This window comes from Larus michahellis, chromosome 8, assembly GCF_964199755.1.
Source record: "Larus michahellis chromosome 8, bLarMic1.1, whole genome shotgun sequence".
In the NCBI taxonomy this organism is placed as follows: domain Eukaryota; kingdom Metazoa; phylum Chordata; class Aves; order Charadriiformes; family Laridae; genus Larus; species Larus michahellis.
Genome location: NC_133903.1, coordinates 26453453 through 26480097, shown reverse-complemented (window position 1 = coordinate 26480097; position 26645 = coordinate 26453453). Strand labels below are relative to the sequence as shown.

Here is a 26645-nt window from a genome sequence, read left to right as displayed (position 1 = left end):
GGGAGCGAACCAGGCCTGCAGAGAGCCAGGAATAACAGCTTGGAGAAGCAAAACATCCCCTAGTTCTACATGCAACGAACAAGGATAGTCACAGCCCCACATTTTGTGGGTTCCTCTCTCAGTACCCTCCAAAAGGTGGAAGGCAGGCGATGCCAGAGTCTGAAGGCAAACAAGACCCAAACTCAAAAGCATCTCACATCTAGCCAGTGGGTCCTCCGTAAGGACCTATTTTGCAGAAGGTATTAAAGACTAAAGACTGACTCAGACCCCATTGGCCCTTTAAATTACAGCTGGGGATCTAATTGGGCTCTTTGAATCCAATCAGTATTACAGAAGCAATCAACTGATGCCTTGACCATTAAGCAGACAAACACACAAGGACGCCTACGTTTTAGTGTTTAAAGGGAGCTCAAGTCCAAACATGTGAACAGATAAATCACAGCATGGTGGAAGAAACGGGCTACTGTGCAGGCCTTCTGCCACTGTAGCTAAACATTTGGTGACAGTCTCGCACTGTCATGCTTTAGCTAAAGAAATAGGCTTTTAGCTTCAAGCACAAGCTGAGAACGTACACGCTCTACTGAAGCTCTCACAGGGAGAAGCCATGCCCTAAACAGTACCTGGCCCTGTACGGCATCATCACTGGCCTCCTGCTCAGAAGAGAAGCTCTCGTACTCTTCCTCCGAATAGTTGTCTGAAAGGGAAGGAAAGAGGGGAGAGATCCTGTGAAACTCCTTTAAAGTGAGGGGACAGTGGCATCTCAGGAGCAGAGAAGGCCAACTAACACCCACAAATCAAGAAAAGAAGGCACACAAGGTGATGCCTGCTAGTTTATCTTCTATCTGTGCTAGAACCAGTGAGATGGGAACTGCCTGGAGGTAAGGAACACGAAGAAACACTTTAACAGGAAAGGAGGACCAGCACACAGATAAGGGTCCTTGAAACATCACCCCCTTTTACCCTGGAAAGAACCAGCTGGTAGAGAGCAGCAAGTAAAGAGGTTCCTCCACAAGGGAAATTACATTTTTCCCTAACATGGACACAACTGGCTTAAAGGAGCAAGTAAAACATGCCAGGAGAGTCTAAGTCCTTTATTGAAATGACACTTCAGGTGAGCTGCCTGGCCTCAGGCAACAACACACTAGCACCTGTGTGCACTACCTTCAACAGGCCACTCTTCTAGCAGTGAGCAGAAGGCTGGTACCACATAAAAAGATTGTCACAGGTAGAAACCCAATGACTTCCCTATACAGTGCACAACACCACGGATTTACACTCATTAAACCAGGCCACAGTTCACAGCAAAACATGCTGGAGGTTTGCAGGTCTCATCTAAGTTAGGAAGATTTATTGTAGAATATTCAAAGGAAAAAGAAGTTGGAAGAATAGCTTAAATGTGAATCTCCTGAACACAACACTACTAACGAGGTGGGGAGCTCCAGGTTCTCAACACACTCTCCAGTAATGCTGGGAGAGCACTGGCAAGAACACAGCTAACCCTCACTGGATGGCTCAGGTCTGGTGTGACATGCAGGAGAAGCTTTGAGAATTCAATTGCCAACTCCTGTCACACTCCCTGCATACACAGTAACAGGTTTGCAAAGTGAGTTTTCTCTGCATTAATCTGTTGTAGACAAGGCAACTTGTGCAAACCAGTTCTCACATGTCCCAGGAAGCATCTAAGCCCAGGTGGGGTTTAACTCCAGCTAGTTCAGGAAGACACTGGTCCTCAGAGCATGGGGTTGTACTCCTACCTGTAGACTTGATTTTCTGGCTGGCCTGCATAGTGCTGTCTTCATGGTCAATTGGCTGACTCGACAAGGAGAAGATCCAGATTTCTGCTACCTTCACTGCAGCCTCTTTGATGTTGCTGAAAAGGCTCAAAACCTGGCCACCTTCTGTTGGGTGCTGCATGACCTGGGACAGAAATTAAGCAGTAAAAAAATTCGCATTTAAATGTATTTAAACTTGCATCATTCGCATGCTACAAGAGTTATTTATGTTAATAGAGTAACTCCACATATCCAAGTATAGAAGCAAGCAAACACCCTGCAACTGCAGGAGCCACTTGCAGGCAATACACAATGCTAGTTGAGATTTTATTTGACTACTAATGGAAGCAATGGAAGGAAAGAAAAAGCATTCTGAGCTTGACAGTTGATTAGCTCATCCTTGAAGCACGATACTTGACTACCTCATTACTATGTATTTGCTTCCACGGCACAGTACTGATTTGAATTATCAAGTTACCAACCTTCCGAACACCTAATTAAGGAACTTAATTTTCTGTTAAAGCTCAGCAGAAGAGCCAGTAAAGGCAAAAATTCTTGGTGAGATATAAATGCAAAGTGCTTCCTAAAGCAAAAATCCCTGCTCCAGAGAGCTGGCACCTGAATCTCAGAGGAGCTGCCCACCCCAGGATAACGAAGCAGTGGGTCATGGGAAACAAGGCAACAGAGGAGGCAGAGGGACATCTCGGGGTGGGTTTCTTCATCCTTTGCCACTCAGTTCACAGGACTCTCCCCAGAACCTGAGACTTACGTTCTTCTCTTGCCCCACCAGAGTCAGAAAGCGCTTCCCCAGGGCTGCACCTCAGCTTTCTAACGCACACCAGGTGGCTTTGTCAGCTCCTCACATGGCTTTAAAAAGACCTGAGCTGATGAGGAACATATGCCTTCCTGCTGTTAAACTCCGCTTAGACTCACAGCTCCAATTCATTGCTTTGTTTCAAGAGCTAAGAGAACTTTTTCTTCTTTTAAAAATAAATTTTAAGAAATGCAGCAGTGCTGTTTAGCAGTCATTATAACATAAACTGCAAAGGGGGCGGGGAGGGGGAGCTTGTGTAAAATTTGCTTTCCTGAAGTCTTCAATTTCAGAAATATTCCAGATGAGCTGGAAAGCAACTATTTCCTAACACTGTGAACCTTTCAAAATTTTTGACCTTCTGACTTCAGTCAGCTGACATTACAAAAAGACTTAAGAAAAACCACACGCAGCAGCAGCAAATGCCCAATGCTTAGAAATTCACTGATGGGTCTAATTAACAGGCCCGCATGTTTTCTGCCTTACAGCAGTATTTAATTTCCAGTTCTTAAACAAGCCAAACACGGTACAGGAAAAATGTCAGTTACAACACGACAAATGAGAATTTGGCCAATTCAAATGGCCACCATTTACTGCAAGTGTAAGGGAAGCTGAACTCACACACGAGGAGTGGTCTTTATAATGAATTATTTAACGTACTAATAACTCACTACAGCATAACACTAGCTTAGTTTGCTTAGAAATGATTTGTTGACAGAACGCAGTCTGATGAAAAATACTGGTGTTAAGCTGAACTTGCTACTGCTAAGCCCATCTCTAAATACTTAGAAGCAGAAACAGCAGAGATTAAACAGGGCATGAAATAACGCAGCACGGAGCTAGCCATTCCGAAAACCTTAGTGAATAATTTATCCCCACCTGATTCCAGAATTAATTTTCAGCTGTAGATCTGAAAATTTTATCATTTATCTCTCATGAACAGAACTCCACCCAAATTACTAACAGCCACGAAAGAAGAATTGCATGGGGTATTTCAAGCAAAATGGTAGAAACTACTTGATCCTGAACTCTCATACAGTGGCACAGAGAAGCACAGCAAACCTTGCTTTAACTTGAACGTTTCTTAGGCTTGGAAGGCTTGCCCGAGTGACCCTGTCTCATTCTGTACACATGAAACATAAAAAATTTTACATTTATGACTGACCTGAGACAAACGCATGCATTAGTTCAACTGAACATGCTGCAACTTCTTCTGTTCCTTCCAGAAAACACGATACAAAAGAATATTTACTAGTTTTAAACTTACATTCAAGTGTCCTGAATATGAAGGGGACAGCACTGTATTTAGGTGAAAAGCCCTGGTCCCCCTAACTCTAAAAAAAACCCCACCCAACAACAATAAAACCCCCTCACAAGCTAATAAGCTTCATGAAACCTTTAGCTCTCAAGATATTGTCCAGATGATGTACAATATTATTACTCAGTAGTAAAATCTGTTTAAAGTATTGCCCTGTGAATACTGGTTGCAGTTATTACGACAGCTGCATGAAATCCCACCAGGTACTTCTCAATGAGGAAAGTGACAACACTGAGTTTAAAGAGAAGGAAAAACGTCCACCTTTGTAAACGGAGATCATGTCAAATGCTGCTCACCTCAGCCATGTTGATAGACCCCACAGCCAGAGTCTTGTAGCCTAAAATGGTTCGGTTCTTGTACCGCTTCCGCCGCTGCAGCATGATCTGAAGCTTGTTGCCTTCTCTTTTCAAGAAGTGAGGGTACTGCGGTGGAAACACAATGGAAAAGTTTATTATGTCTCTTGACATTATCTCCCAAGCTGCCTGCTTCTCAAGTAAACTTCATTCCTAGGGATTAACCCAGGGCTTTTAGAAGTGCCTACGTCTACCTTGCACCCAGTGGGCAATCCTTCATTATGCCAAGGAAGCCTTCGTCTCTGCCTGAACAGCTCAGCTCTCAACTTTCACTTCCACAGCCAAGCACACTGAAAACGCCAGGGTGCCCGGCAGAGCACTGACAGTCCCCAGGGCCCAGCCCACCGGCTGTGGGAAGAAGCGGCTGCGCAACAGAAGAACAAGCTTCAAGAAAAGACACAGCAGCCACCTGACCAGGTAGCCAAGTCTCATCTTGAGATGACACATAGAATCATAGAATCGCCCAGGTTGGAAGGGACCTTTCAGATCATCGAGTCCAACCATCAGCCTAACTCTGACAAAACCCATCACTAAACCATGTCTCTAAGCACTGCGTCTGCCCAGCTTTTAAATACCTCCAGGGATGGTGCCTCAACCATTTCCCTGGGCAGCCTGTCCCAATGCTTGATAACCCTTTCAGTGTAAAAAGTTTTCCTAATATCCAGTCTAAACCTCCCCTGGCACAACTTGAGGCTATTCCCTCTTGTCCTATCGCTTGTTACTTGGGAGAAGAGACCGACCCCCCCGGCTCCTTTCAGGGAGCTGTAGAGAGCGAGAAGGTCTCCCCTCAGCCTCCTTTTCTCTAGGCTGAACACCCCCAGCTCCCTCAGCCACTCCTCACCAGGCTCGTGCTCCAGACCCCTCACCAGCTCCGTTGCCCTTCTCTGGACCCGCTCTAGCACCTCAAGGTCTTTTTTGTGGTGAGGGGCCCAAAACTGGACACAGCACTCGAGGTGGGGCCTCACCAGTGCCCAGTACAGGGGGACGATCACTTCCCTAGTCGTACTCACCCAAATATACAAAATACATAGCACTAAGTAACATGCAGAGATCTCAAAAAAGACATTCCCAAGAGAAAGATGCTTCTCTCGCAGGCAAGACCTACATGCTTTTTTTTTTTATTTTTACTTTTTTTCCTTGGGACATTGTGAAAATAACTTCTTCCCTATCAAAACATTTGATAAATACAAGTGCTGAGTGCCACCAGAAACCCTGAGATATTAATTTGCAGTCCGGAGAAAGCCCGACTGCTACGCAGAGAGCTGGGAGTGGTGGCCACACAAACAAGCAGAATACTAATTAACTGATTGCTCTGCAAGGGCAAGATCCGCTGTGCATCGCACAAGGAAGCGGCTCTGCAGAAGAGAGGAACAGCAGTCCACGAACAGTCCATGTAATTAAAAGACAATTTCAAAATACACCGGCGTCCAGACACAAATGGAGTCTGGGACGTTGCAGACGTGCAACATCCCTAAACAAGGATGGAAGAAAGTTACCGGGGATAAGGGGCAAGAGGGGCTCAAAAGGCCAGAGAAGCATTCCAATCTACCATCTCCCTGCCTCTGGGGCCCTTCCGCGTGTTGGAAGGGCAGCAGGGGAGAGGGACTCCTCGCTCTCAGCTCAAGGCACTTGGGCCACACCAAGGCTGCTTAAGCACATGCCTACCACTAAAGTCCAAAGTCACTCTTGGTCCAACTTGATTTCCATGCGTACAAGTTTTCAGGGATTAAACTGGATGGCTCAAGTCCATACATGTGCAAGTTTCTGCTTGTCAAAGGTGTGCTGCCTGGCCACCTCTGATGAGCATTCACAGAGAGACTCAGGCCACTCAGCTCCTCAGTTAAAAGCAAGGGTCTCTAGAAGAAAAGCTGAGCCATTTTCATAGAACAGACAAGCTATTTTTAACACCAACCACAGCTTATCAACTCTAAAGAACGGTTTCAACCAAAACTTTTCAGTTAATGTCAGTCCATGACAGAGACTGGAGAGGAAAACAGTTTGGCTCAAAACATCTGAAAACAAGACTTTTCGAGCAAGCACCAAACACTTCGAGGCACCTCCGAGGAGCAAGAAGAGGGGGCCATCACACACACCAAGATTCAGGGCAAGACATTCTTTCTGAAGCCCCAGTGATGTAATTCCTTCCATCTGGAAAGGTTTAGTAGATTAAACACAGGAATTAAGCGCTCCGGAGAGCTGCGATGTTGTGCTTGGAATATCTGGGGAGTTTCACTTGATCCCATGAAACCCACGGAGGGTCAGGAGAAGCAGCCATTCCAGCGGTAAGGGTGATGGTAGCTCATCTGCCAGAAAGGCTACCTCTGGCCTAGCCCTAGCTAGCAAGGCGAAACAGGATGGGGCACACCACCACTAACTCCACTCTTATCCCAGATGTGTAATAGAGCAACAGGAAACTCCTCCCTTCTGCTGGAGAGGAGGCCGGCCAGACACAATGGGCTGCTCGCTGTCATGCCAGCCTGCACTGTCACCTCTCTAGCTCAGCTCTGACAAGGAAACGCTCCATGCAAAGGGCACGAATTTTACCCAGGAGAAGCAGCGGAGAAGGGGGTGACTGTGAAGATACGAGGGGCTGCAATTCCAGACAGCTAGCACAAAGCAAGGCATACAGTTTGACAGTGTGATATGGAGACACTGGCTGCTGCAAGACACTCAGACCTTCTTGTGCTGTTACATCCACTTGCTTTTACTTTGTGGCCCGTCACCACTCTCAAATATATGCCAGGCGCTAAGTTCAGACTGTATCTGGCTTAAGCTGCAGTTGTTAGCTAGGAGTAGCTTCCAGCTATTGTCCAATTAAGAAACAATAAAAGCTGTCATAAAAATCCTGCTGTGCCATTTCAGAAAGGCTTCCCAGGCCAAGAACACCAATCCTTCCTGGAGTCAGAGACCAGCAGCACATCTCTGCACTAAGCTTGCTCACCTCTTCTGAAGGCTCAGTATCACAGACACTGCTCTCCCCTGTTCTGGCTCAATTCCCAGCCCTTTCAGGGGAAACGGAGATAGGCAATGCTCTGCATCCTGCTGCAGCACTGCTCTGACTCCCAGAAAAAAACCAAGCCATATTCCCAATTAATTCCAAAAGACTAGCAGAAATCCTTGCTCCTTGCTGACACAGGACTGGCAGAGGAAGACCTGGCTCATCTTACAGCTCTGCTCCCAACCATGAGAAGGCTGCAGCCCCAGGACCCAAGCAGAGGTATTCCTGGCATGCCACTTCGTTATTCCTGCTCACAAAGGAAGGGATGCAGTGCTGCAGTTAACCCAGGCTGTGGGCTGCATCAGGACAGAACCAGACGCATCAGCCATCTGTGTATCTGCCTGGGCAGCCGCAGGGTTATCATCCATCTGCAATGAAATCTTATCTGCTTCGAGTCTGCACAGGTCTCAGAATAACAACCAGCCTGTCTCACATCATCACTTGAGCCTTTCTCCTTACCAGATCAAACTCTTGACTTCCAAGATCTAACCAACAGTACCATAACACACATAATCCAGATATGAATGCTTCTCAGTGTCTGCCTGGCTCTCCTCTAGGCATGCAAGATCCTCCCTCTCGCTTGCAGCAAGCCAGCCTCTATTTACCTTATTTCCCTGCTCAGGAGGTGGCACCGGGGCAGCTTGCTTTGAGGAAAAGAGGAACAAATAAAATACAATTGCTCCAATTCCCAACTATTCCCATGACTCTAGAGCCACAAGGAACTGTCTGCATACTGCTCCGGCCTCTCCAAGTGGTGCCTCCCTCGGCAACTCCAGAGGTTCACCTGTCCTGTTCCTACTACCGCCTTCTGTCAGCCTGATACTCCACGCCACCCCCCATGGCTGCCACCCCCCAGTGCCCACTCATAAGGAAGGCAGCAAAAGGCAAAAAAAGAATCATCCTGCTCTTCTCCAGTTCCTGCCACAGCCATAACATGAAGAGGACAGACTGCAGCAAAGTCCTCGTGTTCCATCCAAACATAGGATGCACAACAAGGAAGGTCCCTTAACACCTCAAACCCTGCTCCAGGCCCTCAACCCTGGGAGGCAATTCAGACAAATTTGTGTTGTTGCACCAAGGACATGCAAACTGCAGCTAGTGTCTAACTTGCCTGTTCCCCCCCAGACAAGTCAGGATTAGAGATCTGCCTTCCATAATGCAGAGCTGACCCCAAGAACAATTCTAAGGGTTTATATGGCAGCTTTCCCAATGGGCTTCCACCTCCCCAGATCCTGGAAGCATCTAGGCCATTTTTACTCAAATTCCCCACAGCTCACTGCCTAGAGATAAGCCAAAAGAGCTCAGGTAGCTCTTCAGAAATGGCTGGGACTGCCTTAAGAAAGGGCATCTCTGGCAGCACTAGAAGGATCTTCACCTCAGACCCACCACGCACCTCTGCTCCCTGCAAACCAGCAAGCCCAGCAAGCACACATGCTCCAAGGCCACATCCCACCTTACCTGCAGCGAGAAGGTCAGTGCAAGCTCCGTCTCCACATGTCCACTCGGGGGCAATACAATCTCGTGAGACCGCAGGATGCGCTTGGAGCCCTGTACAGAAACAAAGTCCATCGGGTGAATTCCCCGGAAGCCAGCACTTACATCCCTCCCCAGTCCTAGTTACTGAAAACCAGGAAACATTGTCAGGGACTACCACAGAGAAAGTGAACGGATGCGTCTGACCTTGCACTTCTGTGAAATATTAATGAGATGAAAGGGCGGTATTTGACTAATAAAGATTTGGGCATATTTACTGTCCCTAACTGCAACAAAGCAGCTTTTGTTCTGCCAAACCCCAGCATTCAAAAGCTATGTGTCACCCCCCACCCCTCGAAGTTCAAGCCTCATATTTTCACTCCAGCCAACAGGTAACAAGGCTCATCATCTCCTGGGTTTGGAGGCTGCAGCGTCATGCCTAAATCTTCGGCGTTAGCCATGACGGACTGGTCTTTTCTTTTTGTGCACACACTGCTTCCTGGGGAAAGTGGAGATTTTAACCTGTTTAAACCACTGTGAACAGTTGGGGTTATAAAAGAAAAAAAAAAAAATCTACTAAGCATCACAGTGGAGACTAGAGACCTGACAATGTTACAGGGCAACTGCAAATCAACACTGTGTTTGGGCTGCTGTACGCTAACCGAGTTACTGGGCTATTTACCGTGTGAGCATTTCATTTCAGGGAATGTTTCAGGGAAAACTAGCAGTCTGTCGTGCTTTCCTGCTGCCTAGCAAATCCTTCTGCACTGTTCAAACACAGTGGCAAGTTTCAGAGGTCCCTGGCTCAATGTTCTGCTGAGGCTGCAGATCTGGCTTTGTCCAGACGGGCTGATCTCCCAGAAGCACCGAACTGTGGCTCTCAAAAAAAGCAGCATCTGGGAAATCAGAGACAGACTGGGTGGGGGGGGTAAACCCCTCCCAGCTATATCCAAAGGAAAATCTGGTCTGCCCATATCAGCCTCAAATAGCATCCTGAGATGAGAGAGCAGCAGCGACTTGTTTACATCCCTTCCTCCCCAAACGCATCGCTCAGGCAGCCAGAGCGAGTGCTGTGATTTGCAGTGGTGCCTCCGCTCCTGCAAAACACAGCGCAGGCTCCTCTGTGGAAAAGCCAAAGTACGTAAGCTCCAGTGGACCAGAGCAGGGTGAGAATCCGAAGGGCTCCCCCCAGGAAAAGAATCACACACGCAAGTAGAGCACAGCTAGCCTCGCCGCTGGCAACAGCGGCATCTGTTCCGTTGGTGTAAAGCTCCTAATAGCAGCAATCTTGCTTTACTTGTTATGCAACTCGAAATCTAATGAAATACCAAATATAGCTGCTTTTAAAAGACCACAGCAGATAAACAGAGCAACAGCTCAGAAAATACACTTGACAACGCTTTGAACATCACTGTTCAGGAGGCTGCAAGGGGACACGGGAAATGCAGGTAAGATGCTCTCGTTAGGTCTGAATTCAGTCATCCCCTCTGGAAGGACTCCAGTGCCTGCCACCTCTCTCTCGCAATTCCCCATACAAAGGCCGCGAGTCATTTGACAGAGATCGTACATCTGATGATCCAGTACCACCAGCCTCAAACAATTGCCACGTCAGAAACCTGAGCGCTGGCAAATTAAGTGTCCCTGAAAGAAGCTTGTCAGCATCATCATAACCTGCGAGCGACAAAGGGACATTTAATAACAGGGCTTCAAATCTGCCTGTGTCTGAGACAGTTGCAGTGCTACTGACCCACCGTTAAACAGCACACCACAAAGAAATACGGGTGCTGATTCAGCACAAGGGACGCTCAAGGTGAGGCACCCTCTGGGACAGCAGTCATTCCAGCCACTGTCACCTCTAGGTCAGCTGGAAGGACAGAGCAAAGGCAAAAGAAGGAAGGCCTGGGGATGGGAGCTGCAGCCTGGGATTCGGCAGATGAGCACGCCAAACAGGGCAAGTCCTGCTGCCTTCCAGTTCTACAGGGATCTGCCTTGGTGGGGAAAGGACGGCAGAAGAAATGCCGAGGTCCAGCATCTTACTGACTGTAGGAAGGCAAATCACAACATGTACTCAAAATAGATATGAAAGTCCCATATTTTAAAACTCCCTCTGAACTTGCGGGCCTGGGACAGTGTTTTCAACCTTTTCACACACAAAAAGTGTAAGCAGTCAGCAGTAACCTGGACAGGAAAAGAAGCTTTTGCTCTAGTAAAAGCTATTGAATTCTCCAACCCAAGTCTGACATGATTTACACGTAGATCATTCACTGACAAGCCTCAGGCCCTTACAGTGACGCATCCACCATCTAGGAGTACAAACATAAGGAAAGCTTTCAGCGCCAATAAGCAATATCTGACAGCCTGGGAACCCACAGCCGTGCTTCCTCCATGGTTCCCATGAATCCAGGTGTGTAGTTCCCTACCTTTCTGCTCCCTGATGTGGGTGCGTGAACCCCCTCCAACAGAGACGCACATTTTTACCCCAGCTGGACTGCTCATGAAGATGAGAGATGCTGGTTACATCCTCAGCTGCATGTTCTTGCACCACAGAGCCTTCACGATTTCAGTTTCCAAGGTAGATTGTGTGTGTTTTGACATAACCAGCTCCCTGCAGGGGTTTTGCTGGCTCTTTATTTGAAAAGCAGCAGCTTTTCAGCATGGTTAATGGTATTTTTCTACTTAGAGGTCTGCTAGGCTCTAACTCACTAAGCACGTCAGCATTTGCAGTGGTGGGGGCACGTGAGTCAAACTGATGCTGTGACACACTGTGGAACCGAGAACCCTTCCTCCTTAGCCTGCCTCCAGGCACTGTGACCTACATGTAGGCACCTAATTAAATGGCACAAACGTATGCTGTAAAGTGGGTTATTTACCTAGGATGACAGCTGTATTTTATGGAAACAAATTAAAATGTACAGGCATCCCACAAATCCACTGACAAGCACCTGGCTACAAAACGACTTGGATTCCTGATAGCAGATCTGCCCAGCAGCAGAGGAAGGCCCAGCCTCCAGATCCCCCAAACCAGGACCACGTTACCAAGATGTTCAGCCCTGAAGTGAGCTGAAGCATGTTAAGTTGAGAACCAGGTTCGGATTCTATGATTTAGTGACAGCTCAGGAAGAAGAGGTGACAGTGTGTGATCTGTAAAGAGCATTTTTTTTACATACAGATATGCTTGTGCTGAGCCCTCAGCAAACAATATTCCTTGCTTACAACAGTGAAATCCAGTAGGAACATGAGGGAAGGATCACCAGAGACTCTCCACACACCCAGAATGCCCTGATGCACTTGAGAAGCCGCCCATGGCTGCAATGAACCCTCACATGGAGGTGAAGCTCAGTTTAGGCATCTGCCAGTATTTTCACCCAAGCAACACATTTAATTCTTAGAACTGAGCAGCAATTACCTGCATTTTGACAGCAATGACCCCAGAAATAAGCTCCTTATCCAATTCCTTTAAGACTACCAGTTTCTTTAATGTCAAGCTGCACAACCTGCAAACAGGAACAGAAGAGAAACAGTTACAATCATGCCTGAAAAAGGAAAAGCTCTGAACAGCTTTCACACACAGCAGTATCCCCGTCGGAGAGTGAACATAAGCCACACACTGATACAGACACAAAGACAGCAAAAATACGTGAGTCTTCCCTGGCTTTTCAGACTGAATTTCGTCACACTTTGACAAATACAAGGAGGTGGACAGGAGCGACATCTCTCTGACACAGACCCATGGCCACATGAGCGCGCCTCACAGCACTTCCACCGACCACAGCCTGGGAACTCTTGCTCCGAGTCAGACCAAAAGCTTTAGGGTCAGAGGAATTAAATTCCAGCAGTATAAAAGCACTGGGTCAGTCTAATTTTAAACTCGTCTACAAAGCTTTCCTAGATGGTTGGCTTTTTCATTTTCAGATGCCTGGCTCCCACCTCCTCTTGTCAACCCACACATTCTCCTCCTCACCCCCAAACAAAAGTGCCAGCAAGTGGCTCAGGCATCTCCAATGGGAAAGGGGAAAAAAAAAAAAAAAAAAGAAAGAAGGAGAGGACTCAAGCTGTGCCCTCTGGCCCTGGCGTTCACATGCCACACATACGCAAGTAAATCACATTCTTTACCCAGGCAATGCTACATTGTTCTGGTCAAAGCTGTTTGCACTTCTGCCTTCCAGCACAGGGAGCTGGGGAAGGGATAAAGTTTGGACTAAGTGGAGCTGAGCGAAGGCTCTGAGGTAATGGGATCCAGGGCATCGGCACTGTCACAATTTCACAAAAGTTACCTCCCGCTGGTGTAATTAAGAAAGCATGCCTAGAAACAAACTTCAAGGAAAGATAAACCTGAAGCAAAGACAGCTCAGCCTGAGGAAAGCAGGGGCCAGGGAAAACTGCCCGGTGGTCTCCAGTGAGTAGACATCATCTGTCACTCTGGCCAGGAGCCGGCACTGCCTTTGTGTCAGGTCCCTACCCCACAGCATGGGCAGCTTTAGTCTCTGCCATGGGATGTTAGCAAGCCTCAGCATGGCTCCTCCGAAACCCACCGCAGAGCTCTCTCCCAGATAAAGTGTAACATCAGGGCTTTTCATGAAGGGGCCAAGTCCAGCAGTAGATGGGAAGGGAAGAGGAGCTGACGCCGGCTTTTGGTGCATGCCCAGGCAGCAGCAGCACAAGTGCTGCTGACTGAAGCCTGCACTTAAATTACAGGACTCCACACCGGTGCCAGGAACGCGACAAGTCACTACTGCAAGGGCGACTTGCACCTCCACCACCTTCTTGCCCACCACAGTGGGAAGCTAAAATGTTGCTTTGTTGTGATGCCTGAAGCTGGACATGATCGGCCCAGGTGCAAAGCTGCAGGAGAGACGCAGCTAAAGGCTCTTCCCTACAGGAGCAGCGGCAGAGGTTGAAGTAAACGCTGCCTGCCTCATCCAGGAACGCGTGGGGCTAGGAACAGGGAAGAGCTCGTCATAGCTCTTACGGTCTTCACTTGAGCACCTCTCCAAACATGCCCTTGCCAGCCTCCTCTCCACCCCAGCCCATGCTATTTCTCTCCTTGCTGATTTGCGGAACACTGGTTCCTTCCATCAGCCCCCCAAAAACCAAGAGAAAGAGAGAACTAAAAGCTCTCCCCTTCGCAGAGTTCTCCATCAGAAGACAGCACAGCTAGAGATGCCATAGAAATTACAAGGAAGGTGGAAAAACTGGGCCTGACTGGGCCTCCGTTCCCCTCTGTCACACCACCAGCAGCTGCGTGCAGTGTCATGGAGACAAACGTGCTGGAGCAGGGGAGCTCGGAGGCGCTGGGTGCAGGAGGAGGGACGGCAGAAGCGGGCAGGACAGCTGTGACACGCTGTCACCCAGGGGCAGAGCCTCCCCCCGAGTGAAGCAGGAGAGCACGGGCCGGTGCGTTCAACTGCAAACATCAGTGTCCCAGCGCACTGGAAGTCAGGTGAAGCTGCATCCTTCAAGCTGCCAGCTTTCCCTCTGCATCCTGAGGAAAACAGCAAGCACGGACACAGGTGGATGCTGCCGTGAAGCGGCCAGGCCAGGGTCTGGAGGAAGGAGGCTGTGGTGCCGTTTGTTTTCTTTGTAACACTGTAGCTAGAGGACAATCACACTCAACTTGCCAAAACCCACAGAGCTCAGGCCAGTCAGGTGCTGAGAGCAGAGGTAGGACAACACACTGGCATTGTCTCAGCTGACGGACAAGGAACAAAGGCCTTTTCTCTCTGGTCCCCAGCTCGAGGGATGAAAAAGGTATGGGAAGAAACAATGGTGTTCTCAGCACACACAGCAGAGCACAAAGGAGGGCGTTCTGTTCTCCGCCGGGCATTCCTTCAATTCATCATTTATGAGCTTTGATCAAGCCCTGTGGAGCACTTGCTGCTTGGGAAAAAAAATTTAAAAAAAAAAAAAGAAAGAAGTAAAAGCCTCCTTTACAGCGATCAGAAAAACAAAAGCAGTTAAAAAAGACATGGGACACATCTGCTTTCTTTATCCCCCATTGCTGGGCTGCTGGTACTAAAAGGCGCTTAACACAAACAACAATGAAATGTTTATATTCCCCACTGGGGGGGAGGGGAAACAAAATCAGAGTTTCAACCCCACCAAATCACTCTTACCGTCAACACGCTCATTGTTCTGCATCTTCTGTCCAAGTTTACAGCTTAGATATCAAAGCAACCTTCAGAATACATGGCAGAAAGGGGCCGTACCTTATTCAAATAATCATGAAAAGGCATATTCCAGCACGTCACTGCATCCAGAGCCAGTGTGGTGTCCCTGTTGCCAACACAGGAATCCTGAACCACTCACACCCACAGGTACGGCAAGGATTTGTCTGCCATAACTGCCTCTGGTAACAGCAGCACCTCCTTCCATACACTTATCTTTTGCCTAGATTTTGCGGTACTTCCATCAAGTCTCAGGGATCAGGAATGTTACAAAACATTTATATCAATGAGCCTGTTAATTTGCAAGTTTCACATACATACGTATTTGATCTCTGTGAACGCAGGGAAAATAACCTAGAGCACAGCCACACGAGGGGAACTAAGGAAGCTTCAAGTCTGGAGCTGAACGAGCCTGAAGTATTTTGAGTGGTCTATAAAAAGCCTGGGACTGTAATACAGGAGGTACAGGCAAATGCTGTCTTTGCATGTTTGTTTCAGCATTGACCTATTGCACAGGGGGAGTTAAGCTCACAAAAGCACTAAGTTATCCCAAATAGTGTTAAACAAGGGACACAGAAAGCTGAGAGCCAGGATTTCCACTTTTTTTTGAAGGTTCATAGTAGATCTCCCTTGCTGGGTCCCACACAGCAGCAGGCAGGGCCTGCCGAGGAGCTTGTGTCCCCTCTGGTCACACTTGTCCCCCTCCGGTCACACACGTCCGCCTCACGGCGAGGAGGCACGAGGTACTTGCCTGACCCCGTTCTCCGGTTAACAAATCATGAGCCAGCTTAATGCGTTCCACAAGAATAAAACTCTTCATCTCTTTACATCACTGCTGCAAGAACGCTGTTTTAAAGAGGAAACCTGGACCTGACCCAATGGTTTCGGCTCACCCTGCTAATCCAAGTTGCGCTGAATAGCTTCATCGCAAGCTCTTTGCTCGGGGAGGCAGTTATCTGCAAAGAACATAACATTTTGGTAACTGAGATCCAGCAAACATGCCCAGACCAACCAAATAAAAGTGTCGCGTTCTCTACCCACTGGATGTTTTGCTTTTGTGTCCCTCTGAGTTGGAAGATGAAGAAAATAAACCCCCTCCAAGAATGAGCCTGCCTCACTGAATTAAATGTCTGTGTCTCCACAGGGAGCACAGTAATTGCACTGAGACCTCGCTCACGCAGAGACAGTCGAATCAACAGGAAGGAAAAATTAAAAATTAAAGACCTGTATTTTAATTAAGCCCTATAGAAGTCAAGAATAATAACAGATGCATTCACAGCTATAGGGGACTCCAAGTACAAGATGGGAGCTGGGACAGGAAGACTCTAGCTCACTACACAGGTAGCTTTTTTGTCCAGGTCAAAAGCTGTGAAGACTTTGTTCCTAGAGAAGACATTTCATGCCAGGAGCCCTGTCCTCCGAGGTCTGAAAGCCTCAATCAGCCGATGACTGTAAGGAAGGAACTGGTCTCCGTTTGGTCACTGGACAGTGTCACCTCACCCACGTTATTTCAGCATTCCAGGACCACAAGCAGCCTCCTACCCCCATGCTTTCAACCTCAACTTTGGAGTGTTTTGCTGTGAGCTGACACTACATCCAAGTCAGTCCCAAAATAAATCGCAAGCCACTTGAAGGAGAAGTGGAGGGAGACACACGCTTGCCCAGACAAACAGAGCCATTCTGCGCATAGCTACAGGGCCGTCTGCGCAGGAGAGGCCGGAGCCAGAAGCCCTGCATGGCATTTTTCAGAGACAGCTGCTTAAGTAAGGTATGAACCCGTGCAGCACACAACCAGCCAACTGCACGAGCAGTTTCTTACACCTGCTTCGCCTGTGCCCAGGAAGGGAAGGACAGCACGTGGATGTACTCCTTGCTGCACTCATACACTAAAGGCAGGGCTCTGTGCTGGCCCAGGAGAGTCAGCCTGGGGGGAGAACGGGGGAGAAGAGCTGTCCTCTAACACCGCCGAAGGATCGGAGCGGGGCCTCCAGGCAAAGGGATCAATGGTAGAAGCCACAGAAGAGCGCTTCTTCACTTTCCAAAGCTTATGAGCTAATTCTCTCAAAATTACCTAATTTCGGTCCCATTCTCAGGTAAGCTTCAAAGCAGGAGCAAATTCAATGAGGAGACAGAGGTCAAGTGCCCCAAATTTCTGTCCTGCCAGAAACGTAACCTGAGCAAGTTGCGAAGAAGTGTAACGGTCCTCTGTTAGTCTCTGCTTACCTCTCCGTCCTTCACACTTGCCAGCAAACTAAACGGGAACCTTCAGCCAGCTGTTTCGGTTACAGATCCATTCAAATAAGCTTTAAGAAGCCAGGAAACAATTGCAGAGCAAGTATTTTCATTGTTCTTATTCTCAAGGATCTTGAAATCCTCTTCTCAGCATTAATACAGAGAACTAAGCTTTTAAGATTCTAGAGACTAAGATCCACAGAAGTGCTGTAGCAAGCAGGTCTTGTTCAGACAGGTAAGAGGGTGGCAGCTTTATTTTATGCAACAGGCTCTACCCAGGACCTCACAATGACACACACGCACAGACAGACGCCATCCTTTTACAGCCAAAATGCTGTCCGGCTCACTTCAAATATATTGCAGCCATCCCTGCTCCAAACTGAAAATGCAAAAGGGTGTCAAAATTTTGCAGACCTGCAACATTTTGAAAAGATCCTAGAATTCTGCACGGACATATTTGCTACTTGAGGAGCAACATGCAGTTAATATGACCGAGGATTAAAGCGCATCCAAGCTTAGATACGCTAATCCACCATATCAGTTGGAAAATGCTGAGGTATGTCTTCCTTCAGTGGGCCAAGACATTGCTGGATGACTCCAGGAGCTTCACCCAAGGCAGAAAGGTATCAGGATCCCTGCATATAACTCTGCATATAACAGACATATAACTCTGGCTAACAAAACAGAGTTTACATATTCCATTGGCACATCTCACCTCTCAGGGCTTCAGTAGCCTGGAAAGCAAAGGGCACTACTGAGGCACAGCGATGCTGGTGAAACCCACAGGGGTTAAAGTTAAATCTCCACAGCTCCACATGCTCTTCAGGTAGCCAAGCAAAACTTGGTAGCCAAGCCAAGCAAAAACCTTATTCTGACTACCTCGCTGAGACCTGATGTATTCCAAGTCATGGTGGGAGGAAATCAGCCTGTCTGTCACCAAGCACTCGCCTCCAGGTACATGCTCTGAACCGTGCTACCAAGAAACAGCAGCTTTCTCTCTCCCTTTAAGAAGTCATTTCGGCAAGAGCTGAAGCAGCTCTCTTCACACATTTGTTGACCTCAGTCGAGATCTCAGTTCTTGCACACGCTGCTATACGTTTGGCTTTCTCACTCTTCACTTTGATGTTTTCAAAGCCCTTTACAGGGTGACTTAAGAGGGGAAAAAAGACACAAAGCAGGGATTAGGCCTGTTTCTCAGGCAGGCAATGTGCAAAGAAGATAGACAAACTTACCTATGTGTTCACACCACACTGCCTGCAAGGCACAGGCACGAGTCTAGTTAAATACACCTCTCCTGGCTTGCTTCTTTCAAACCCAGCAGCCAGAACACCAGGATTGCATGGCATCCAGACACCGAAGCGAGCATCAATGGAAGAGCCTATGGTACTGGTGGGTTAGGTTTGATCAATGTTTTTGAAGTTTTGAGGCAACAGGAAGGTGTTTTATTAGCTTTAAAGACTAAAGTCGGCAAGTAATGAAAAGCTGATTCATGGTTAAGGCTCCTTTGACAGACTGTCAGGATCACATCTGCTACATTAAAGATGACACAAATACATCTGATATTTGTCATATTAATTTAGGAGCAGGTGGAGTAACCAGAGGCACCACTGCCAAAGAACAAGCAGCAAGATGGAGACAGAGCAGGCATAGCCACATCCACCTGACCAAAGGCTGGTGGGAGCTATGGGTCTAACAAGCCAGCACAAGATAACCACATGCCGCAGTACAGCCTCTCGCCCAGAAAGCCTCGCAGCACTCAAATGCCAGTCTCCCATTTGAGCACCTGATGAGAGCAGTCAAAGCAGCACATGTCAGGGAGGGGGAACTTTTAGGACGTGGGCTGGTCAAGCTGTTTCTGTTAGCTAGGGCTTCATTTCTCAGCTAGCCAGCAACAAAACAAAGGCACAACCCACTAAGCTTCTGCAAGCCAGCCAGGGTGGAGGGTGGCTCCCCACCACATGCCTTACAGATTGGCGCAAAAGCCTATACACAAATGAGCAAACAGATCACGCCCCAAACCAAATGAGACTCTGGGAGGAGGAATGCAAAAAACAAATTGGGAGTAGGGGATGAAGAAGAGAGACTTTAAGTTGGAACAAACCCAGCAGCCCTCCCCTCCCTGGCTCATTCTTTCCTTATGAAACCTGCCATCTCCTCGCTGGCCCCCTGCCCCAGACAGCAATGCTTGTCACACAGCAGGCTGATGACCGGGATCGTCTATTCCAGGCATGCTAGGGGAACGCTCTGCCTGCCTGCCAGGAGCCCTTCCCATCTGCCCCTGAACCCTCTGGGACTAGCGGGAGCTGCACAAACTAGCCAGCAGATGAGAAGGACCATGAAAGCTAAAGGCTTCCTGATCTGTCCACAGCTTGCCGCAAAGCACAGAGCAGCACATCCCTGCCTTCTTTTGTAGCAGCATCCCCCTGCTAAGCTGACTGCAAGAACAAAGGCAGCACCCAGCCTTCCAGCACACACCCAGCAGTGGTAGCTAGCTCTGTTACAGGCACCCGTCAGTGAGATGAAAGGGTTAAAGAAAATGCCTCAAGGCACACGTTTTCTCCTGCTGTGTGCCTTGCTGGGATGATAACCCTCACACTCTTCCCAGTCCTCCCCTTCATCACATCCACGCCTCAGCCCTGAGCACAGCATCCCCAAACGCAGCGGCAGCAGCATCAGGTTGGGAGCTGTCACATCTCCACAGCAACCAGGGATGTCACAGCCCACACGTGACCAGCTCCCCGCAACCACCCAACAAATGAGACCAGCTCCTCTGACAGCCTGCTTGTTCCCTCCTCGCTCCCCTGCGGAGCAGTCTGATGGCAAATCCTCCTTCACTACAGCATCAAGAACTCTGTTCTCCAAACAACCACTTCCCCAGCTGCTCCCCTGCCCCATCCCAAGCAGTGAGGAGTGTTTGGCAGCAAGGAGCTGGCACGCATCTGTGTGCGGGCAGATTCAGAGGTTCAGTATTTAGTGTTTTCTTTTTGATAGTAGGAAGCACTGGTCTCCAAGGACTCCCGCACTCAACTACTTTCAAAATGCTAGTGCTATTTCTGCTTTTCGTTCCCACTGCTGGACGGCCCACAGCGAGAGCTTGCTGCCGTGCCACCTGGTGCTGTGCTCTCCAGTACCCCTGGGAGACACCGCAGTCCCAGCCACAGCACATACTGTCCCTAAGCCCTGCAAACCAGCAGAGACACAGGACTCAGCCTGAAATATCCTGATCTTCCCCTTTGTCTGTAAATCAGCCATCAAAGGTCCCCATCATGGGGAGAAAACTATGCCAACAGGAGCCTGGACTTCTGGCTCATGTCAGAAGAGCTTGTAACGAAGAGCTCAGTTCTGCTCGGGTTACCTGTCACTGTGATCTCTTCGTCAAGAGAAACCAGGACTAGGAAACTTCCAGCTAAGAAAGCAGACAAGGAAAAACAGATGGCTTCTCGTCCCTAAATCAGAGCTCGCCCTCAGGGCATGAACAATTTGCCATCTCTCTGCCTTACTCCTCTCCACTTTGAATAGCTTCCATGACACCTTCTGATGCAGAGGAGAGATGAACAGCCTGTCAGGGGCCAGACAGGCTCGCACCAAGGGTCGCATCAAATTACTTCTCACCCAGCCATCTCTGAATGCTGCCCCGTTCACGAGGCACAGTCAGACACATGGCCCTCCCAGTCAAAGCCAAGATCCTGATGGCGCATGATTCCTCAGACTCGGTGCTTCTCTGAAAGACAACTACCTTAGAATAAACAGACTTTCTGAAAAGTGTTGTAGGAGGTTTTTTTTTTTTTTTTTTAAGGAGTTTTGGGTTTGGGGTAGGTTCTTCTGTTTGTTTTTTAAGCTTGCTTTTCCCTCGATGACCCATGTGGAGGCATGGCAGCAAAGCCAGGGTTGGTGGCCCATTCCTAACAGACTGTCATTCTGTAGCCTTGATTCAAACTAGGTGCGTTGATTGCCAGATGAACAGGGGTTTGTCTGCAAAGCTTGCAATGTGGTTTGAAATAAACAAGATGGTAGAACCACGTAAGTATCATTTAAAGCCCAAATGGCTGTTTGCTCTTTACTGAGAACTCAAAATGTCCTATATGGGTAAAGGCAGAGCAGCCAGCAAGCAGTGAAAAACATTTGTGAACTCTGATGGTACGTTTGGTATCAGCCAGCACAGCAATCAAATATGCAAAGCATCTCACTGGCGGGCTTGCTTTCAGACTAGAAGAACACTTCACAGATCCCAATTCTGTTCTCATCACAGCAAGGCTGCCAAAGCCTGCCATTCTGGCCTTCTTGCAGATTGGCACACACAGCCAGCCACCCCAACGCCCCGCAGAGCCAACGGTCTACTCTGGTCCTTTACTTGCCCATGTTTAACGCCAGCTCGCTGCTCCCCTGACTCTGGAGATGAATCGGGTGACGGTCAAAGAGGTATCAGAATTCAACACTCGAGTTAGAAACATACTTTTTCATAGAATCATAGAATCGCTCAGGTTGGAAGGGACCTTTCAGGTCATCGAGTCCAACCATCAGCCTAACTCTGACAAAACCCATCACTAAACCGTGTCTCTAAGCACCACGTCTGCCCGGCTTTTAAATACCTCCAGGGATGGCGCCTCAACCACTTCCCTGGGCAGCCTGTCCCAATGCTTGATAACCCTTTCAGCGCAAAAAGTTTTCCTAATATCCAGTCTAAACCTCCCCTGGCACAACTTGAGGCCGTTTCCTCTTGTCCTATCGCCTGTTCCTTGGGAGAAGAGACCGACCCCCCCTGGCTACACCTTCCTTTCAGGGAGCTGTAGAGAGCGAGAAGGTCTCCCCTCAGCCTCCTTTTCTCTAGGCTGAACACCCCCAGCTCCCTCAGCCACTCCTCACAAGACTTGTGCTCCAGACCCCTCACCAGCTCCGTTGCCCTTCTCTGGACCCGCTCTAGCACCTCAAGGTCTTTTTTGTGGTGAGGGGCCCAAAACTGGACACAGCACTCGAGGTGGGGCCTCACCAGTGCCCAGTACAGGGGGCTGATCACTTCTCACCATGCCTCAGACACAAGAGGACTATTTAGCATCCCAAAGTATGGTTTCTTTCCAGCAAGCAGAGGTTCCAAAAAATACAGCCCTCATAACCTGAACTACAGGGAAGAAGCTGCAAAGGGGAAGTTGCAACTCCAAACCTCAATGTATTCAACAGCAGGTGGGAAGGAAGGTTAGGAGAACCACCAGCTCCACGAAGAGCAACTCCTGCAGCCTTAGCAAACGTCCTGTGTGATGCTCGCCAGCACCTCAGCCATTTGCTCTGATGGCCCCATGGCACAACATGCACCCAGCCCCTCTCAGGTGCTTCAAGCAGGGGACTGCAATGCTGACAAGCAATTTGTCCCCTGGACACAGCTCAAAGGACGTTTCCAAGTCAAACACACCAAATTGTCATAAAAGGAAGGTTCTTCTTTCCCAGCGGCATTTATTTAGATTTGAACGGTGACAGTTTTTACAAAGCAACAACACACAGCTGACAAAGCAGCTCCCATCAGTGCTAAATATAATTCACAAAGAACTCCATATCCTGTCACTAAAGCTGGGGGAACTCTATTCATCATTAAACACATTGGAAACACTGGTTAGCATCCCTCAAACTGGAACAAAACATCGAGGGTAAAGCAGCTGAAATGTACTACCCCTTGCAGATTTGTCTCCCCAGAAAGGAAGGGACAAACTGAGAGGAGCTTTGCAGTATTAACAGTGGTCAAAACAGGTCTGAAAGCGTTCAGCAGTCCTTGCAAAGAAAGAAATGCCTCTTGATGCTCTTGGTTGCAGCTACGTTGTGCTCCGGCACCTATTCCTCTAATTTTTTCCATCAAATATTCTGGGCAGCACTTGCTCATTTGCACACTGTCTGCTGGAGTGCTCAGAAGAGCACAGATAAGCTGGGAAGCAAATCAACAAAGAACAGGACAGGAATAAGGGATCTAGTGAGATTCTAAAAGCCAAGTAGTTAACAACATTACCCAGGTCGATGCAAGAATGAGATGGCTGAAGTGAAACTGCTACCACTACTGCTGGGAATGAACTTCAGCGGTAACCAGCAGCAGCATTTTAACTTCCAAAACCAGACAAACTGGACTGAAAAGGCTTACAGAGAGTGCAGTGCTCAGCCTGCCATCAAGCACAACACCAGCTCTCCACCAAAGGCCTTGAAAACTACAGAACGCAGCACAAAAGTGCCCTAATGAACAGAAACTAGGCTCTCTTATAGTCTTTAAAGCTGACCTGTGGAAGTTACTTTACAGTGAAGCAGCAGCAGATTTTGCGTTGCCAAAGACTACATCAAACATCATGAGGAGACACCTGAACGCAAAGGAAGCCGTACCACCAGGCTGTCCTTACCGCTTGGGGGACAGCCAGGAGAAGACGCATTTCCAGGCCTGGCAGTGGGGTTGCAAACAGCTCAGGTTTTCAAAGCACTTCTGATCCCCTCTCCAGGAGAGCAGCTTCCTTCAGGGAAACTCCCAGTCTCCAGGTGATCTCAAAATGTCTCTCAACAGCAGTTTAAAAATGTCTCCCCGCGTGCCCCCCCCTCCAGTTTTTCTCTTCACATCTAAATATACTCTGTATGTTCTACTTTAAAGAGCCGCTACTGAAAAAGAAAGCACTTGATTGGAAATAACTCAGCACAAGGTTTTCTATTTGTTTTCTGTAAAAAACCCTCTCAACTGAGATTTAACTGCATTTCTCATAGAATAGGGAGAAAACTCAACAACTCAGACTTTGCTTACCCTCTTTTCTGAAAGCTTACATCCCCTTTAAGTTCATCAGGGGAAAAAAGGAGCCACGGTTGTTACTAAAGGAGTTCAGAAGAACCACCAGTGCCAAACGCTTGCAGTGTCAGGCAGAACGCAGGGATTTGCTCTGGAGGAACATTTGCATTTGCTTAATATTCTAAACCTCTTCAGGAGCTGTCGGAAGTTGAGCCAGCAAGCAGAGATTCAACATCATTTAGATATTACATTTCTTCAGCATCATTGCTGGTGATATTTCATTCCTGAAAGCAATAAGGGAACAGCAAAGCAAACCAAATGCCTGAACTTGTTAGTTCAATTTGTCAAGAGTATTTATTAAAATGTAAGAGTGACCTGTGTAAACAAGCAAAACAGTGAGCTGTGATAGACAAGGTGCTCTGAGATGCTGGTCTTCACTGCTCAGAACTTGTTCCAGGCCTCCATAAGATTTTTAATGCTGAACATAAGCAATAAAACAGGAAGTGATTTATAACAATCATAACCCATTCAGTCCCCACAACCTTTCAACAGGCCTACAAGTTCCAACTGAACCCAGATTTATCAAGATAAACTGTAGACGCTCTACAGAATAAGCAGACAGAGGTAAACGAGGCATGAACAAGCAGAGGCTGGATGCAAGGCGGCTCTTTCCCAGCAGGATACCAAGGTTCACTGCTGGGAGGGATCATTGAGGAGCCTATCCAGCATTAAGATAGAGTTACTCCATTTGTGAACAGGATGACACCACGAGATCACTCATGGAGACCAAACTCTACAGCCAGACCGGTCTCAGCTCCCTGAAAATGTTCTCTTCAAATACATCTGCCGGATGCAATCAGCCAAGACTAACATGACAGTGATGCTAAGAGCATGCAATAGGTATCAGCATCATTTTGTGGTCAGTGCTTCTGTTTATGGATGAGGCAAGGAGCAGCCTTAAAGCAGGTGCACTTACTCATGCTGTCAAAGAGCATTTCTGTCACAGAAACAGTTGAGGATCATCAGTGGGGATGAGATAGGGACAAGTACCACAACATTTTTTCAACCACCAGGATGGAAAGTATCCTTAATTTTATGCCCTCCTCAATCAGAGGACCACACTCAACCTCTGATTTTCACCACATGACTACAGCTAATACCAATCACATCACACTTCGCATCGGGGCTCATCATACATAAAATGTATTTATGTACATTACATGTTTCTGACTGCTGAGCTTTTTCACCAATAGCCTCAAATACACTAACAGGCAAATGATCTACTAAACATCACCCTTCCTAAAGCTGTTAAATGTTCCACATCTGGCAGATCGAGCTGAGATTTAAGAAGATGATGCAAGAAGTTCTCTGTCGGGGTACCCGTAAAACATTAAACCCGCTTCTCTGTGCCCATCTGTTACAGGGCAACCCAAATCCACCATCCCCTCACGCTCTTTTCCTTTGGAGCCTGGGTACTTACGCTGAAGCCATGATGAGAGGGGCCATCCCTACCTTTTCACATCTTACAAATAGTAGAATAATGCCTCCCATTTTAAGATTTTGCATGCAATTTGCAAGAAGTCTCCCAGGCCATGGTTTGGCATGATAGACAGCACCAAAGCAATCAAATCCACGTCTCTGAAGAAATCATACTTCCCTACAGGGAGAGAGAGAACAAGAAATGTGTTTTTGGGGCTCCCACAATCCCGATGAGCGCGAGCTCTCCAGAGAACCAGTGTAGATTTACTACCACTCCCCAAGTGTTTATTTTGAGCTTTCATTTCCACCGCCATGAAGCAAAGGTCAGCTCATCGGCTCACAGCAAGCACCTCGAAACCGTCTGAAGGGAAACACTGGAGCCAAGAAGAGCACATGCTACAACTGCTTCACTGAGTCATTTCTGTATATTATGTATATGAGAATCCTGACCACACATAATCATTCATATAACTACAAATTACTAAGTCATTTCTCTGTTTTCACACCTGAATCAGCAAGAATACTGCAGAGACAGATGGCTCCCCGTGACCGATACTCAGCAGGGTCCTCTGCTTGCAGAGGTACCATCTCAAACACAGATTAGCTTCTACTCAGAGCAGGTCCTCTTGGACGGCTGGTGGAGAGTGGGAATTCACTCACGGGAGAAAAGCCCCAAGTTACTCATGCAACAGCTTGGAAAATCCGGTGATAATTTTGGAACCAAGACAGCAAGCTAGAGAAGGAGCCTGTTCAAGAGACAGGAACTGTGGGAGATAAGATGAACTGCTGAATTTCCAGCGAGTAGAGAACTGTTCACCCTAAGCTGTACCAAATTCTGCCTTTAAACTGGGTACAAGCCTTCTGTGATGTCCTGGATGTCAATAAATCTCTTTCAACTTACCTATGAACAGATGTTGGCTCTTGGTATGGCTGTGATTCAGTCAGCCCCATACCAAACCCTGGCAGCCCTGGGCCACAGTCACTGTGACAGAACATGCTACGCCTGCGTTTTTTACTTGCCGGGCTTTGTTATGCACCATAAAAAGCAAGAAGTCACAAAAGCATCAAGTCTGATGGATCCAAAGAGGAAAGAGAGTTGCAAAACTTCTGTGGGAAAGTAGAGGAGAGCCACAGCCCACAAGACTGGATATTCCTGATACTTCAAACATCAATATAACTTTTGTCTAACGTGCCCTTCACTGTACTCCAACTGTCATATGACTTCTGCAATACAATGCAGGGAGAGCAAAGGAAAACTCAACTACATAACCTTTTCTCAGGGACACATCTAACATATTTTCCCCAC

The 26645-nt window shown here is 47.9% G+C and overlaps 1 protein-coding gene across 22 annotated transcripts in view; it reads right to left on the bottom strand.

Moving 5' to 3' along the window:
* Window positions 1–26645, bottom strand: part of PACS2 (phosphofurin acidic cluster sorting protein 2) — an 80516-nt gene that overhangs the window by 38667 nt on the left and 15204 nt on the right. For 18 of the 22 annotated variants that reach the window (XM_074596429.1, XM_074596419.1, XM_074596423.1 and 15 more), the window contains 5 exons: window positions 12132–12219; window positions 8711–8800; window positions 4198–4323; window positions 1755–1917; window positions 621–694 (listed from right to left, as the gene is read on the bottom strand). In XM_074596429.1, coding sequence (XP_074452530.1) covers window positions 621–694; window positions 1755–1917; window positions 4198–4323; window positions 8711–8800; window positions 12132–12219 — 541 coding nt within the window. Of the gene's footprint in view, window positions 1–620; window positions 695–1754; window positions 1918–4197; window positions 4324–8710; window positions 8801–12131; window positions 12220–15782; window positions 15846–26645 lie in introns of all 22 variants that reach the window. The other 4 variants (XM_074596439.1, XM_074596435.1, XM_074596442.1 and 1 more) reach the window with 1 other exon arrangement.